This window comes from Agelaius tricolor, unplaced genomic scaffold (assembly GCF_023055355.1).
Source record: "Agelaius tricolor isolate 1412-34295 unplaced genomic scaffold, bAgeTri1.0.p SCAF_51, whole genome shotgun sequence".
In the NCBI taxonomy this organism is placed as follows: domain Eukaryota; kingdom Metazoa; phylum Chordata; class Aves; order Passeriformes; family Icteridae; genus Agelaius; species Agelaius tricolor.
Genome location: NW_027269311.1, coordinates 29,495 through 45,198, shown reverse-complemented (window position 1 = coordinate 45,198; position 15,704 = coordinate 29,495). Strand labels below are relative to the sequence as shown.

General features: G+C 37.3%; 1 protein-coding gene across 1 annotated transcript in view; it reads right to left on the bottom strand.

The window, feature by feature from the left end:
* Positions 1–644: 644 nt before the first annotated feature.
* LOC139604499 (mitochondrial inner membrane protein OXA1L-like) overlaps positions 645–15,704 on the bottom strand; it is a 37,248-nt gene continuing 22,188 nt past the window's right edge. The window contains 9 exon segments of the mRNA XM_071455652.1: positions 645–751; positions 1,309–1,448; positions 2,184–2,248; positions 5,519–5,586; positions 9,336–9,405; positions 9,617–11,276; positions 11,356–11,436; positions 14,318–14,495; positions 15,377–15,481. Coding sequence (XP_071311753.1) covers positions 11,179–11,276; positions 11,356–11,436; positions 14,318–14,495; positions 15,377–15,481 — 462 coding nt within the window. The 3' untranslated portion in view covers positions 645–751; positions 1,309–1,448; positions 2,184–2,248; ... (1 more) ...; positions 9,336–9,405; positions 9,617–11,178.

Here is a 15,704-nt window from a genome sequence, read left to right as displayed (position 1 = left end):
CCCCTCCCACAGAGATGAAACCGATGCTATATTTAATCTGATCTGCATAAATTTGCATATTAAGTTTGTGGGCGGGGCTCCAGCCACTCCCAGTCCCTCCCAGTATAAACCAGTAACCCCCAGTCCCCATCCGCAAATCCGTAATTAGTGTTTATTTCACGTCTGATTTGCATAAATTTGCATATGACAAAATGGGCGGAGCTACAGCCCCTCCCAGTATAAACCAGTAACTCCCAGTTCCCTCCCAGTTCCCAAACCTTCATCTGCACTGACCCCACCTATCAAAAGTTTGCGTCTCATTTGCATAAATTTGCATATTAACACGATTTACGCAGGTCAGGCCCACCCCCAAGCCCCTCCCAGTACAAACCAGTATAAACCAGTAACCCCCAGTCCCCTCCCACAGAGATTAAACCAATGCTCTATTTCATCTAATTTGCATAAATTTACATATTAAGTTTGTGGGAGGGGCTACAGCCCCTCCCAGTCCCTCCCAGTATAAACCAGTAACCCCCAGTCCCCGTTTACAAAGACAGAACCAGCTCTGTTTTGCATCTCATTTGCATAAATCTACATATTAACGATGTGGGTGGGGTCAGATCCATTCCCAGTCCCTCCCAGTATAAACCAGTAACCACCACTCCTCACTGGCAACGCCAACTTTATTTTGCGTCTCATTTGCATAAATTTGCATCGACGATCCCGGGGCCGGCAGGGGGCGGAGCTTCCGGTGGGGGCGGGGCCTGTTCAGCTGTGGGGGGAGGAGAGAGGGGTCAGACCAGTATAAACCAGTATAGACCAGTATGAACCAGTTAAACCAGTATAAACCAGTATAAACCAGTTCAAACCAGTTTAAACCAGTTCAAACCAGTATAAACCAGTTCAAACCAGTATAAACCAGTTCAAACCAGTATAAACCAGTATAAACCAGTATGAACCAGTTCAAACCAATACGAACCAGTATGAACCAGTTAAACCAGTATAAACCAGTTCAAACCAGTAACCCCAAACCCCTCCCAGTTCAAACCAGTGAACCCAAACCCCAAACCAGTATAAACCAGTAAGGCCAAACCCCTCCCAGTCCATCCCAGTATGGCCCAGTGCCCTCCCAGTACAAACCAGTAAAGCCCAAAACCTCTCCCAGTTCATCCCAGTTCCCTCCCAGTACAAACCAGTAACCCCAGAGCCCAAACCAGTCCAAACCAGTGACCCCAAACCCCCTCCCAGTTCATCCCAGTCCCTCCCAGTTCAATCCCAGTCCCTCCCAGTACAAACCAGTAACCCCCAAACCCCGTCCCAGTCTCTCACCTGCTCCGTACTGGTTTATACTGGTCCATACTGGTTTATACTGGTCCATACTGGTCCGTACTGGTTTGTACTGGGAGCCTCTCGGGGTCCCTCCCTCGCTTGGCGGCCTCCAGGGAGCGGCTCAGGGCCAGGGCCCGGCACTGGTTTATACTGGGAGTTACTGGTTTATACTGGTTTATACTGGTTTATACTGGTTTATACTGGTTTATACTGGTTTGGGGGTTTTCCTTACTGGTTTGTACTGGGATGGGGTCTGGGGTTACTGGTTTGGACTGGGATGGGGTTTGGGGGTTACTGGGAGGGACTGGGATGAACTGGGAGGGGATTTGGGGTTACTGGTTTGTACTGGTTTATACTGGTTTATACTGGTTTGGGTTCTTTCCTTACTGGTTTGAGGTTTGGGGTTACTGGTTTGTACTGGGATGAACTGGGAGGGGGTTTGGGGTTACTGGGATGAACTGGGAGGGGGTTTGGCCTTACTGGTTTTGGGTTTTTCCTTACTGGTTTGTACTGGTTTAGGCTCTGGGGTTACTGGTTTGTACTGGGATGAACTGGGATGAACTGGGATGGGGTTTGGGGTTACTGGTTTGTACTGGTTTATACTGGGATGGGGTTTTTGGTACTGGTTTGGGCTCTGGGGTTACTGGGATGAGTCCATACTGGTTTATACTGGTTTGTACTGGTTTGTACAGGTCCATACTGGGATTGGGATGAACTGGGAGGGATTTGGGGCCAATTCAGGGCTCCAAAATGGCCCAAAATTGGGATTTTTTCGGGGTTTTTTCTGCTTTTCCTGCCCCATACTGGTCCGTACTGGTTTATACTGGTCCATACTGGTCCATACTGGTTTATACTGGTCCATACTGGTCACTCACCGCCAGCTCTCGGCTCTCTCGGCTCCTCCGGAGCTGCCCCCGCCAGGGGGGGGAGGGGCGACCGTCTGGGGGGGGGAGGGGCGGAGTCAAAATTCCCAAAATTCCCAAATTTTTATCCCAAAATCCCCAAATTTTACCCCAAATTTTCACCCCAAAATTTTATCCAAAAATTCCCCAAATTTTACCCAAAAATTCCCCAAATTTTACCCCAAAATTCCCCAAATTTTTACTTCAAAATCCCGAAATTTTACCCCAAAATACCCCAAGTTTTTACCCCAAAAATTCCCCAAACATTTACCCCAAAATCCCCAAATTTATACCCCAAAATTCCCAAAAATTCCCCAAATTTCCATCCCAAAATCCCCAAATTTTTACCCACATTTTCACCCCAAAAATCCCCAATTTTTTACCCCAAATTTTACCCCCAAATCCCCAAATTTTTACTCCAAAATCCCCAAATTTAAACTCCAGAATTCCCAATTTTTTATCCCAAAATCCCCAAATTTTAACCCAAAAATTCCAAAATTTTAACCCCAAAATTTTACCCCAAAATTCCCGAAATTTTTACCCCAATATCCCCCAAAATTTTAACCCCAAAATCCCCAAATTTTACCCCAAATTTTCACCCCAAAATTCCCCAAAATTTTACCCAAAAATTCCCCAAATTTTTGTCCCGAAATTCCCCAAATTTTTACTCCAAAACTTCCAATTTTTTATCCCAAAATTCCCCTAATTTTTACCCCCAAATCCCCAAATTTTTATCCCAAAAATTCCCAATTTTTACCCCAAAATCTCCAATTTTTCATCACAAAATTCCCAAATTTTTACCCAAAAATTCCCCAAATTTTTGTCCCAAAACTTCCAAATTTTACCCCCAAATTGCCAAATTTTTATCCCCAAATCCTCAAATTTTAACCCCAAAATCCCCAAATTTTTACCCTAAAATTCCAAATTTTTTATCCCAAAATCCCCAAATTTTACCCCAAATTTTCACCCCAAAATTCCCCAAAATTTTACCCAAAATTACCCCAAATTTTTGTCCCGAAATTCCCCAAATTTTTTACCCCCAAATCCCCAAATTTTTACCCTGAAATTCCCAAATTTTTACTCCAAAAATTCGAAAATTTTTCCCCCAAAATTCCCAATTTTTTTACCCAAAAATCCCCAAATTTTTACCCCAAAATTCCCAAACTTTTACCCCCAAATTTTTAGCCCAAATTCCCAAACTTTTACCCAAAAATTCCCCAAATTTGTATTCCCAAATTCATACCCCAAATTCTTATCCCTGAATTCCCAAATTTTAACCTTCAAATCCACCAAATTTTTACTTCAAAACTTCCAAATTTTTATCCTAAAATCCCCAAATTTTACCCCAAATTTTCACCCCAAAATTTTACCTAAAAATTCCCCAAATTTTTGTCCCAAAATCCCCAAAATTTTACCCCAAAAATTCCCCAACAATTACCCCAAAATCCCCAAATTTTACTCCAAAATTCCCCGAATTTTTATCCCAAAAATCCCAATATTTTCACCCCAAAATTCCCACATTTTTACCCCCAAATTTTTACCCCAAAATCCCCAAACTTTTTACTCCAAATTCCTCAAAATTTACCCCAAAATTCCAAATTTTTATCCCAAATTCCCCAAACTTTTACTTCAAAACTTCCAAATTTTTATCCCAAAAATTCCCAAACTTTTACCCCCAAATCTCCAAATTTTTTACCCAAAAATTCCCCAAATTTTTACCCCCGAATCCCCAAATTTTTATCCCAAAATCCCCGAATTTTTATCCCAAAAATCCCAAAATTTTTGTCCCAAAATTCCCAAACTTTTACCTCAAAATCCCCCAATTTTTACCCCAAAAATTCCCCAATTTTTACCCCAAAATTTCCCGAATTTTTATCCCAAAAATCCCGATATTTTCACCCCAAAATTCCCACATTTTTATCTCAAAATCCCCAAATTTTAACCCCAAACTTCCACATTTTTGCCCCAAATTTTAACCCCAAAATCCCCAAATTTTTACCCTAAAATTCCAAAATTTTCACCCCAAAATTCCCCAAAATTTTACCCAAAACTTCCAATTTTTTATCCCAAAAATTCCCAAACTTTTACCCAAAAATTCCCCAAATTTTTACCCCAAAAATTCCAGAATTTTTCCCCCCAAATTTTTACCCCCAAATCCCCAAATTTTTACTCCAAAATTTCCAAATTCTTAACCCAAATCCCCACATTTTTACCCTAAAATTCCCCAAAATTCTACCCCAAAATCCCCAAATTTTTACCCCCAAAATCCCCAATTTTTCCCCAAAAATCCCAAGTTTTTACCCCAAGTTTTTACTCCAAATCCCCAATATTTTACCCCAAAACTTCCAAAATTTTTATCCAAAAATTCTCAAGTTTTTACCCCAAATTTCCACCCAAAATTCCTAAATTTTTACTCCAAAATTCCCTAAATTTTTACCCCCAAATTCCCAAACTTTTACCCCAAAACCCCCAATTTTTAATCCCCAAAATTTTTTCCAAAATTTTTCCAATTTTCTCCCCAAATTCCCCTTTTAATATAAAATCCCCATTTTTCTCCCAAATAGCCATTTTTCCCCCCAAATTTTCCCAAAATTCCCAATTTTCCCCACAAAATTCTCATTTCCCCCCAATTTTCTGAAAAATTCCCAATTTTCCCCGAAAATTCCCATTTTTTCCTCAAAATCCCATTTTTACCCCAAACCCACCCTGGAACCACCCAAAATCCCCAAATTTTCTCCTAAAATTCCCAAATTTCCTCCAAATTTCCCAATTTTTATCTCCAAATCCCCTTTTTTCCCTTGAAATTTCCATTTTTTACCCCCAAAAATTCCCATTTTCCCCACCAAAATTCCCTTTTTTAACAGAAAATTTCCATTTTCCCCATTTCCCCACCCAAAATTCTCAAATTTCCAACAAATTTCCCCAAAAATTCCCATTTCCCCCCTCCCAAATTTCCCCAAAAATCCCAAATTTCCCCCTAAAATTCCATTTTCCCCCCAAAATTCCCATTTCCCCTCCAGTTCTCCCCAATTTTCCCATTTTCATCCCAAAAAACCCCAATTTTCCCCAAAATTCTGAATTTCCCCCGAAAATTTCCAATTTTTTCCTCCAAATTTTCCATTCCCCCCCTCACAAAATTCCCATTTTCCTCTGGATTTTTCCCATAAAATTCTCATTTTTCCCTATAAAATCCCCATTTTTCCCTATAAAATCCCCATTTTTTTCCCTCAAAATTTCATTTTTAATCTAAAATTTCCATTTTTTGCCCAAAATTTCCATTTTTTTTGCCCAAAATTTCATTTTTTTACCTGCAAAGCTCCAATCAGGGAGGTCCCTGAGGGGGCCGGGCCCGGAGGGGCTGGGGGAGAGGCCCTGCCTGGAAAAAGCGAAAATTTGGGGATTTCGACCCAAAATTCCACCAAAAATTATGGGAAAAAATCTCAAAATTTGGGTGAAAAATCCCAAAAATATTCAGGAAAAAATTCCCCAAAAATTGGAGAAAATCGCCCCAAAATTTGGGGATTTCAACCCAAAATTCCACCAAAATTTGGGATAAAACTGCAAAAATTATTTAAAAAATTGGGAAAAAAAATTAAAATTTTTGGGAAAAATTTTTTAAAATTTAGGGAAAAAAGGCACCGAAAATTTTGGGGAAAAAATCCCAAAATTTGGGGATTTCAACCCAAAATTCCACCAGAAATTCCAATAAAATTATGGGAAAAAATTACAAAATTTGGGAAAAAAATCCCCAAAAATTGGAGAAAATCGCCCCAAAATTCCACCAGAAATTCCCCCAAAATTTGGGATAAAACTGCAAAAACTATTGAAAAAATTGGGAAAAAATTTAAAATTTTGGGGAAAAAATTTTCAAAATTTAGGGAAAAATCTCAAAGTTTTGGGAAAAATACCCAAAATTGGGAATTTGAACCCAAAATTCCACCAGAAATTCCAATCAAATTATGGGGAAAAAATTCCAAAATTTGGGAAAAAAATCTCCAAAATTTGAGAAAATCGCCCCAAAATTTGGGGATTTGAACCCAAAATTCCATAAAATTATGGGGAAAAAAAAATTTCAAAATTTTGATAAAAATCCCCCAAAATTCCATCAGAAATTCCCACAAAATTATGGGGGAAAAATCCCAAAATTTGGGAAAAAAAATCCCAAAAATATTCAGGAAAAAAATCCCCAAAAATTGGAGAAAATCGCCCCAAAATTTGGGGATTTCAACCCAAAATTCCAACAGAAATTCCAATAAAATTATGGAGAAAAAATCCCAAAAATTTGGTAAAAAAATCCCAAAATTCCAAGAGAAATTACCACAAAATTTTGGGATAAAACTGCAAAAATTATTTAAAAAAATTGGGAAAAAATTTAAAATTTTGGGGAAAAAATTTTCAAAATTTAGGGAAAAATCCCCAAAATTGGGGATTTGAACCCAAAATTCCACCAGAAATTCCAATCAAATTATGGGGAAAAAATTCCAAAATTTGGGGAAAAAAATCTCCAAAATTTGAGAAAATCTCCCCAAAATCTGGGGATTTGAACCCAAAGTTCCATAAAATTATGGGGGAAAAAAAATCCCAAATTTTGATAAAAATCCCCCAAAATTCCATCAGAAATTCCCACAAAATTATGGGGGAAAAATCCCAAAATTTGGGAAAAAAAATCCCAAAATATTCAGGAAAAAAATCCCAAAAATTGGAGAAAATCGCCCCAAAATTTGGGGATTTGAACCCAAAATTCCACCAGAAATTCCCCCAAAAATTAGGATAAAACTGCAAAAATTATTTTAAAAATTTGGGAAAAAAATTAAAATTTTGGAGAAAAAAATTTTCAAAATTTAGGAAAATCCCCAAAATTTTGTTAAAATCTTAAAAATTTGGTGAAAAAAAATCTAAATTTTGGGAAAAATATTTTATATTTTGGGGAAAAAAACCCCAAAAATTTGGGGGAAAAAATCAGAATTTATTTAAATAAATTCAAAATTTAGAAAATCTCTAAAATTTCATAAAAACTCCAAAAACAATGGAAAAAAAAGAGGAAAATTGGTGGAAAATCCTTCAAAATTTGGGTAAAAAAACCCCAAAAAATTCAAGAAAAAAAATTGAGGAAAATCCCCAAAATTGGGAATTTGAACCCAAAATTCCCCCAGAAATCCCTCAAAATTTGGGAAATCAACTCCAAAATTGTAAAAAAAAACCTCAAAAAATTGGAAAAAAAATCAAAATTTTGGAAAAATAAAACCAGCAAAAATTGCAGGGAAAGAAATCAAGAATTGGGTAAAAAACCCAAAAATTGGGGAAAATTCAGCAAATTGGGGAATTTTAACCTAAAATTCCAATGGGAAATTCCCTCAAAAATTGGGGGAAAAAAACCCCAAAATTTGAGAAAATTTCTGCAAAATTTGGGAAAAATTAAGAAAAAAATTGGGATAAAAAAAATCAAAATTACAGAAAAAAAACCCCAAAATTTTGAGGGAAAAAAAATCCCAAAATTTCAGAAAATTCTCCCAAAATTTGGGAATTTGATCTCAAAATTCCATCAGAAATCCCTGAAAATTCAAAATTTGGGGGAAAAATTCCTATTTTGACAAAAAAGTAGAAAAATATTGAATAAAATTTCCAAAATTTCAAAACATCTGAAAATTTAAGGAAAAAAATCCCAAAATAATGAAAAAAAGAGAGAAAAACTGGTGGAAAATCCTTCAAAATTTAAGAAAAAAATTCCAAATTTAAGGGAAAAAAATCCTGAAAATTTGAGGGAAAAATTGTAAAAAATCATGGAAAAAAATTCCCAAAATTTGAGAAAATCTCCTCAAAATTTGGGGAAAAAAATTAGGATAAAAATCAAAATTATAGGAAAAAAATTGAGGGAAAAAACCCCAAAATTTTGGGAAAAATTTTTAAAAATTCATGGAAAAAAATCCCAAAATTTGAGAAAATCTCCCCAAAATTCTGGAGGAGAAAACGCAAATTTGGGAATTTGAATTCAAAAATTCCAACAGAAATTTCCCTCAAATATGGGGAAAAAAACCTCAAAAATTGGGAAAAAGTCAAAATTTTAGGGGGAAAAATAAAAATTTTAGGGAAAAATAAAACAGGAAAAAATTTTAATGAAAGAAATCAAGAATTGGGTTAAAAAAACCCCAAAAATTTGGGAAAAATAAAAAAAAATTGGAAAAAAATTAAAATTTTGGGTTAAAAAATTTGAAATTTAGGGAAAAACCTCAAAATTTCAGTGAAAAATTTGAAAATTTTGGAATTTTAATGAAAATTTCCAGGGGAAATTCCCTAAAATCCAATCAGGATCGAAATGGACAAAAAAATTTCAATTTTCTTTTAAATCCTCAAAAAAATTGGGGAAAAATTTGTGAATTTGGGGGAAAAACCAAAGAAATTTTGAGAAAAAATTGGGGAAAAAATCCCAAATTTTTTGGGGGGAAAATTTTCAAAATTTATTTTAAAAAAATTCCAAAATTTGGAGGAAAAAAAATCCTAAAAATTCAGAAAAAAAGTCTCAAAATTCATGGAAAAAATTCCCAAATTTGAGGCAAGAATCCAAAATTTGGGAAAATAAAAAAGAATTTGGGGAAAACTGAGCAAAATTTTCATGAAAAAACCCCAAAATTTAGGGAAAAAAATGATGAAAAATCCCCCAAAATTCAAAATTTAAGTTTTTGCCTAAATCCACAAAAAATTGGGGAATTTTAAACCAAAATTCCACAGGAAATTCCCACAAATCTGTCAAAAAAATCCAAAAAATTTGAGGAAAATTCAAAATATTTTGCAAAAATTCTGAAAATTTGAGGAAAATTTTAAATTTTATCCCACAACAAAATTGGGGAAGAAAACCCAAAAATTTGGGAAAAAAACCCTCAGGAATTTGGGGGAAAAAAAATCAAAATTTGAGGAAAAAACCCAAAATTTGAAGAAATTTCTTAAAATTTTGGGGAAAAAACCCAAATTTCCCAAAATTCCACCCAAAACCCCCCAAAATTCCAAAATTTGCCCAAAATTGGGGCAAAATCACTGAAAATATTTTTTAAAAATTCCAGGAAAATTCAAATCCCGCCAAATCCTCGAGTTAAGCCCCGCCCCTCGCTTAAGCCCCGCCCCTTGACTTACGCCTCTCTCCATTGGCCGATGCGCGGCGGTGGGCGGGGCAATGGGCGGAGCGATCGCGCCTGCAGCTCCGCTGGGGGTGACAACGTCAATCAATGCAAGCCACGCCCACCCCCTCATGAAACCACGCCCACCCGCTTTAAACCACGCCTACCTAATTAAAATTGCAATTACACGATGCCACACCCTTTTAGGCCACGCCCACAGCCAATTAACATTTAATTAACCCCTTCTTCCCCTCCCCCACCCCTCATGAGCCCTCCCAGGGCTTCCCCAGAACGAACCGAGCCGGAGCGCCCTGCGCGCCGCCATCTTAGACGCGGTAGGAAGTGACGTCAGCACGCACTCTACTTGCGAGGCTTAAACCCTGAGATGCCGCCATGTTGTACGGAAAGTCCTTGAAGGAGCCGCCATTTTGTTTTGGGGACTCTAAAGGATTCTCAGCGCCGCCATCTTGGACGGAAGGAAGCGGAAGCGCCGCCATTTTGAGGCTGAGGGGGTTTCAATATTTTTGCGGAATTTTTTGGCTTTTTTAGATTTACTTTTCTTTTTACTTTAAGTATTCTAATTGTTTTTAAATTTTCTGACGTTTATTAGAGTTTGTTTTTATTCTGAGACATTTTTAGTACTTTTTGAGGCTTTTTTCAGAATTTTTGGGCTGTTTTTTCCGATTTGGGAAGCTTTCTAGGGTTTTAAAAATCATTTCGAAGCTTTTTTAGGGGTTTTTATTTCGAAGCTTTTTTAAGGTTTTCTTTTGGTACACTTTGAAGCTTTTTTAGAGCCTTTTTTAACATTTGGGAATTTTTTAGTTGTTTTTATTTAGCTTTTAGTATTTTTAATTTGCTTTTAGTGTCATTTGATTCCCTTTTGGTCTTTTTAGACGTTTTTAAGGCTTGTATTTTAAGTCTGGAATTATTTTACTTTTTTTTTTAATTATTTTGAGGCTTTTCCAGGGCTTTTTTGTGGAGTTGCATTCTTTTTATTTTTAAAAAAATTTCAGACTTTTTAAGGAGTATTTTACGGAATTTAGGGCTTTAAATATTTTCTTAGTCTTTTTACGGTTTTCTATGTGGACTTTGAGGCTTTTTTAGGTATTTTTGTGTTGTTTCATAACTTTGCGGGCATTTTGTGGAATTTTATCCTTTTTAGGGACTTTTTTGCGGAGTTTAGAACTTTTTAAAGTCCTTTTGAGGCTTTTTAGGACTTCTTTTATAATTTAAGCCTTTTTAGAACTAATTTTTTAAAAATTCAATTCTCTTTAAGGCTTTTTTTTTACCTCCCCTCACGCAACCCCCAGACGCGCTCTCTCCCAGTCACCACCCCCTTGTACGAAATTATTTTCTCCTCACGACCTCAATTTTGGACAATTTTCTTAAAAATCCTATAATTTACGCATTTTTCATGTAGCTTATAATGCTTTTAATAATTTTTAATCGATATTTTCTCGCTATGTGCGGCAAAACCGGATTCCGTCCTCTTTGCGCATGCGCAGCCGCCGTTTTGTAGGAGAAACCACGCCCATTCCTCTTTGCGCATGCGCAACCGCCATTTTGTACGGCAGATTTCGTGCGCGCCACCATTTTGTACGGCAAATTACTTTCTTATTGCGCATGCGCGTCCGCCATCTTGTACGGCAAATCCCCTGCGTGCCGCCATTTTGTGGAATCCGCCGCTCCTCACAGTGCGCCGCCATTTTGTACGGAGTCACCCCCGTGCCGCCATCTTGCTACGGCATCCCCAAGCGGCCAAAAAACCCCAAACCCACCCAAATATTCCCCCAAAATAAATGAGTCTGGGGTCTCTTCTCGCGCGTTTTTTATTTTTTGGGGCTCGCCCCCTTCCCGCCTCAGCCCAGCGTGTCCTTCCAGGGCCTTTTTGGGGGTTCTGAGGGCGCCGTTTTGGGGGGGTTCAGGGGGTTTTGGGCGAAAGTTTGGCGGAGAGGACCTGGAAAAAAGAAAGAAATTGAATTTTGGGAGGATTTTTTTGGGGGGTTTTGGGGGTTTTTTGAGGGGTTTTTGGTCACCTTTGGCTGCCAGGGTGAGGTGGTTCCGGAGGCGCCACTGGCGCTGCTCGGCCTCGTGCGTGGCCTGGGCCTCGCGCCACTCTGCGAATTTGGGAACCCCAAAATCAGCCTTGGGGTCCCCAAAAATGGGTTAAGGACCCCAAAAATGGGTTTGGGGCATGAAAAAATGGGTTTGGGGAGGGTAAAATTTATTATACACATTTGAAATGATGGAAAATGAACCAAAATGGTTTCAAATCCACCCAAAAATGACCCAAATGGACTAAAAATGGCCCAAATGTCCCAAACCTGTTAAAAACCCAGTGAAAATGCCCCAAAATTTCCCAAAATTGTTCCAAATCCACCTAAAATTACCCAAAATGTCCTAAAAATGACCCAAAATAGCCCCAAATCCACCAAAAATGACCCAAAAAAAGCCCAAATCCACCCACGTCCCCAAATGACCCAAAATCCACCAAAAATGACCCAAAAATGACCCCAAACCAACAAAAATGACCAAAATGTCCTGAAATGTTGCAAAATTCCCCCAAATCCACCCAAAATATCCCAAATTTTTCCAAAATTTCCCCAAAACTTCTCTAAATTACTCCAAATGTCCCAAAATGATGCAAAATAGCCCCAAATCCACCCAAAATGTCCCAAATTTGTCTTAAAAATGACTCAAAATATCCCAAATATAAAAAAAGACCTAAAATGTCCCAAAATTGTTTCAAATTCTCCAAAATGTCCCAAAAATTCCTAAAATCCACCCAAAATGACCCAAAATGTCCCAAAAAACCCCCAAAATTCCCCCCAAAATCCCCAAACTCAGCCCTAAAACCCCAAAAATTCTACAAAAAAAACCCAAATCCAGGAGTTTTTACCCATAAATTCTCCAAAATCCCAAATTTCGCAAAACTTCCCTCAAATTCCCCCAAAATTCCCATTTTTGGCCCAAAATTCATCAAAATTCCCAAAAATTTAAAAAGAATTCCCCCAAATCTCCCCTAAAAACCCCAAAATTTAACATAAAAACCAAAATTTCAAAATTTTGGCCAAAAATTCCCCAAGCGCCCCCAAATCTCCAAATTTCCCCCAAAATCCCAAATTCCCAAAAATTCCCCCAAATTTTCTCAAAATTCCCAAAAATTTCCCTCAAATTTTTCCAAATGCTCCCCAAAAATCCCCAAAAAACCCCAAATTTTCCCAAATCCCAATTTCCCCCAAATTTCCCCCAAATTCCCCAAAAAATTCCCCAAAAATTCAAAATATTTCCTCAAAATCCCCCTAAAAACCCCAAAATCTCAGAATTTTCTCCCAAATAACCCAAAATCCCAATTTCTCCCCAAGTTTTTGACCAAAACCCAAAAATTCTCCAAAAATCCCCCAAATTTTCCCCAAATTCCCCCTAAAATCCCCAAAATTTTCACCAAATTCCTTCAAATGTTTTAAAACTCCCAAAATTTCTTGAAAAATTTCCCCGAAATTCCACAAAAATTCCCCAAAATTTTCCAAAAAAATCCCCAAATTTTCCCAAAACCCTCAAACGCCCAAAATCTGAAATTCCCCCAAAAAACCCCAAACTTTCCCAAAATTCCTAAAAAACCCCAAAAAATTCCCCAAAATTCCATCCAAAATCCTCAAAAATTCCCCAAAATTGGCCCAAATGCCCCCAAAAATTCCCCCAAGAAATTCATGAAAAATTTCCCAAAAATTCTGAAATTTTTCCTAAAATTTCCCCCAAAATTCCCTCAAATTTCTCCTGAAGTCCCAGAAATTACCCCAAAATTTCCCTAAAACTTTAAAAAATATCCCAAAAATTTTTAAAAAATTTGAAAAATCTATTAAAGTTCCCAAATATTCCTAAAAATCCCCAAATTCCAAAAAAATCCCCCCCAAATCCCATTTTTTTTACAAAATCCCCAATTTTTTCCCAAAAAGCCTCAATTTTTTTCTCAAAAATCCCTAAATTTTTTTTGCCAAAAATGCCCAAATTTCTTTTGCCCTAAAATCCCAAATTTTTCCCCAAAAACCCCAACAATTTTTTTTAAAAAATCCAATTTTTTGCCCAAAAATTCCCTATTATTTTCCCCAAAATCCCCATTTTTCCCTAAAATCCCTTAATTTTTTTGCCAAAAATGCCTAAATTTTTTTTGCCCTCAAATCCCAATTTTTTCCCCAAAATCCCCAACTTTTTTTGCCCAAAATCCCCAACTTTTCCCCCAAAATTCTCATTGTTTTCAAATCCCTTTTCTTTTTGCCCCAAATCATTTTTTCCCCAAAATCCCCAATTTTTCTGCCCCAAATCCCAAAAATCCCCATTTCTTCCCCCATTTTTTCCCCATTTTCCCCCCCTTTTTTTTTTAAATTTTCCCCCATTTTTTCACCCTAATTTTCCCCACATTTTCGCCCCATTTTTTTACCCAAAATCCCCATTTTTTTGCCTATTTTCCCCCCATTTTCCCTCATTTTTTCCCCAATTTTTCCCCCCAAATCCCTTTTGCCCAAATTCCCCGTTTTTCCACAATTTTTTCACCCAAAATCCCCCCTTTTTTTTGTCCATTTTCCCCCATTTTTCTCCCAATTTTTCCCCAAAATCCCCAACATTTTTCCCCCAAAATCCCCATTTTTTTACCCAAAATCCCCATTTTTTTGCCTATTTTCCCCCCATTTTCCCTCATTTTTCCCCAATTTTTTCACCCCAAATCCCCTTTTTTTGCCCAAATTCCCCGTTTTTCCACAATGTTTTCACCCAAAATCCCCCCTTTTTTTTTGTCCATTTTCCCCCATTTTTCCCCCAATTTTTTCCCCCAAAATCTCCATTTTCCCCAATTTTCCCCCCATTTTTTCCCCCCAAATCCCAATTTTTTTTCCCCAAAATCCCCAATTTTTCTGCCCAAAATTCCCCAATTTTTTTCCACCAAAATTCTCATTGTTTTCCCCCAAAATCCCCATTTTTTTGCCCAAAATCCCCATTTTTCACCTTTTTTCAGCTGTTTCAGGATCCCCCCCTTGCTCTGAGGGCCGGGCCCGGTGGGCGTGGCCGGGGGCGTGGCCGGGGGCGGGGCCATGCCCAGCCTGGCGCGGAGGGCGGGGATTCGCAGCAGCCCCGTCTGCAATAGGCTGAAGCTGTTGGACGTCAGCCAATAGGTGAAGATCGCCTGGAAGGAGGAACCAATCAGAAGCCAGGATACCACAAAGGGGGCGGGGCTAAGGGGCGAACCCGGAAGTGGCCGTAAAAAGGGGAAATTTGGGGGTTTTGTAGAGAATTTAAAGAATTTTAAGGGAAAATTCTCAGATTTTGGGAAAAATTCGGAAATTTTTTTATGAAATCTTGAGAGTTAAATTAGAAAAATACAGAATGATAAAATAAATAATAAAAATAGAAAGATAAGTTATAAATATTTATATACATAAATATATATAAATATATAAAATAATATAAAATAGAGAAATGCAGAAATAAAAGATAAATAAAAATTCTAATATTACTCAAAATAATGAAACAATAAAACTACAAAAATAATAAAAATAAAAATAAAAATTATAAAATATACATATATAAAATACAGCATAAAGCATTAATATATTAATAAAATAAAAATGTAAATTCTACTATTACTCAAAATAATCAAACAACAAAACTAAAAAAATAATAAAAATAAAAATAAAATTTATAAAATATAAATATATAAAATACAGCATAAAACATTAATATATTAATAAAATAAGAATGTAAATTATAATATTATCAAAAAATTTAATGATTAGAAATAAATAGAATCAGTAAAAATAAAAAATTAAATTAATGAAATAAAATGACCTTGCCCGTATTTTAATAAGCCCTGCCCCCTTTTAAAGTGACCACGCCTCTATTTCAAGAAGCCACGCCCCTTTTAATGTGACCACGCCTTTATTTCAATAAGCCCCGCCCCCTTTTAAACACCCATGCCCCTATTTTTAAAAGCCCCGCCCCATTTTAAAGTATCCACGCCTCCATTTGAAGAAGCCCCGCCCCTTTTAGGCCCCGCCCCCAACTCACGGTGGGGAAGTGGAGGATGAAGGGCAGGAAGAGAAGGGGGAGGAGCCTCAGGATTTGACGGACAGGCCCCGCCCCCGGCGCCGACACGCCCGTCTCCGCCCCCAGCTGCAAACAGAAATATTCAAATGAACCCCAGCCCTCATTTGCATAACGATTCTCCACCCCTTTTGGATATGAACGTGCTTCAAATGCCCCAAAATGTTCAAGTTTTATCCAAATTTTCCAATTTTTACCTCTAAAAATTCCAATTTTTCCCACTGAAATTCCCATTTTTTGTCCCCAAAAATTCAAGGTTTTCCCTCAAAAATTCCTTTTTCCCCCAAATTCC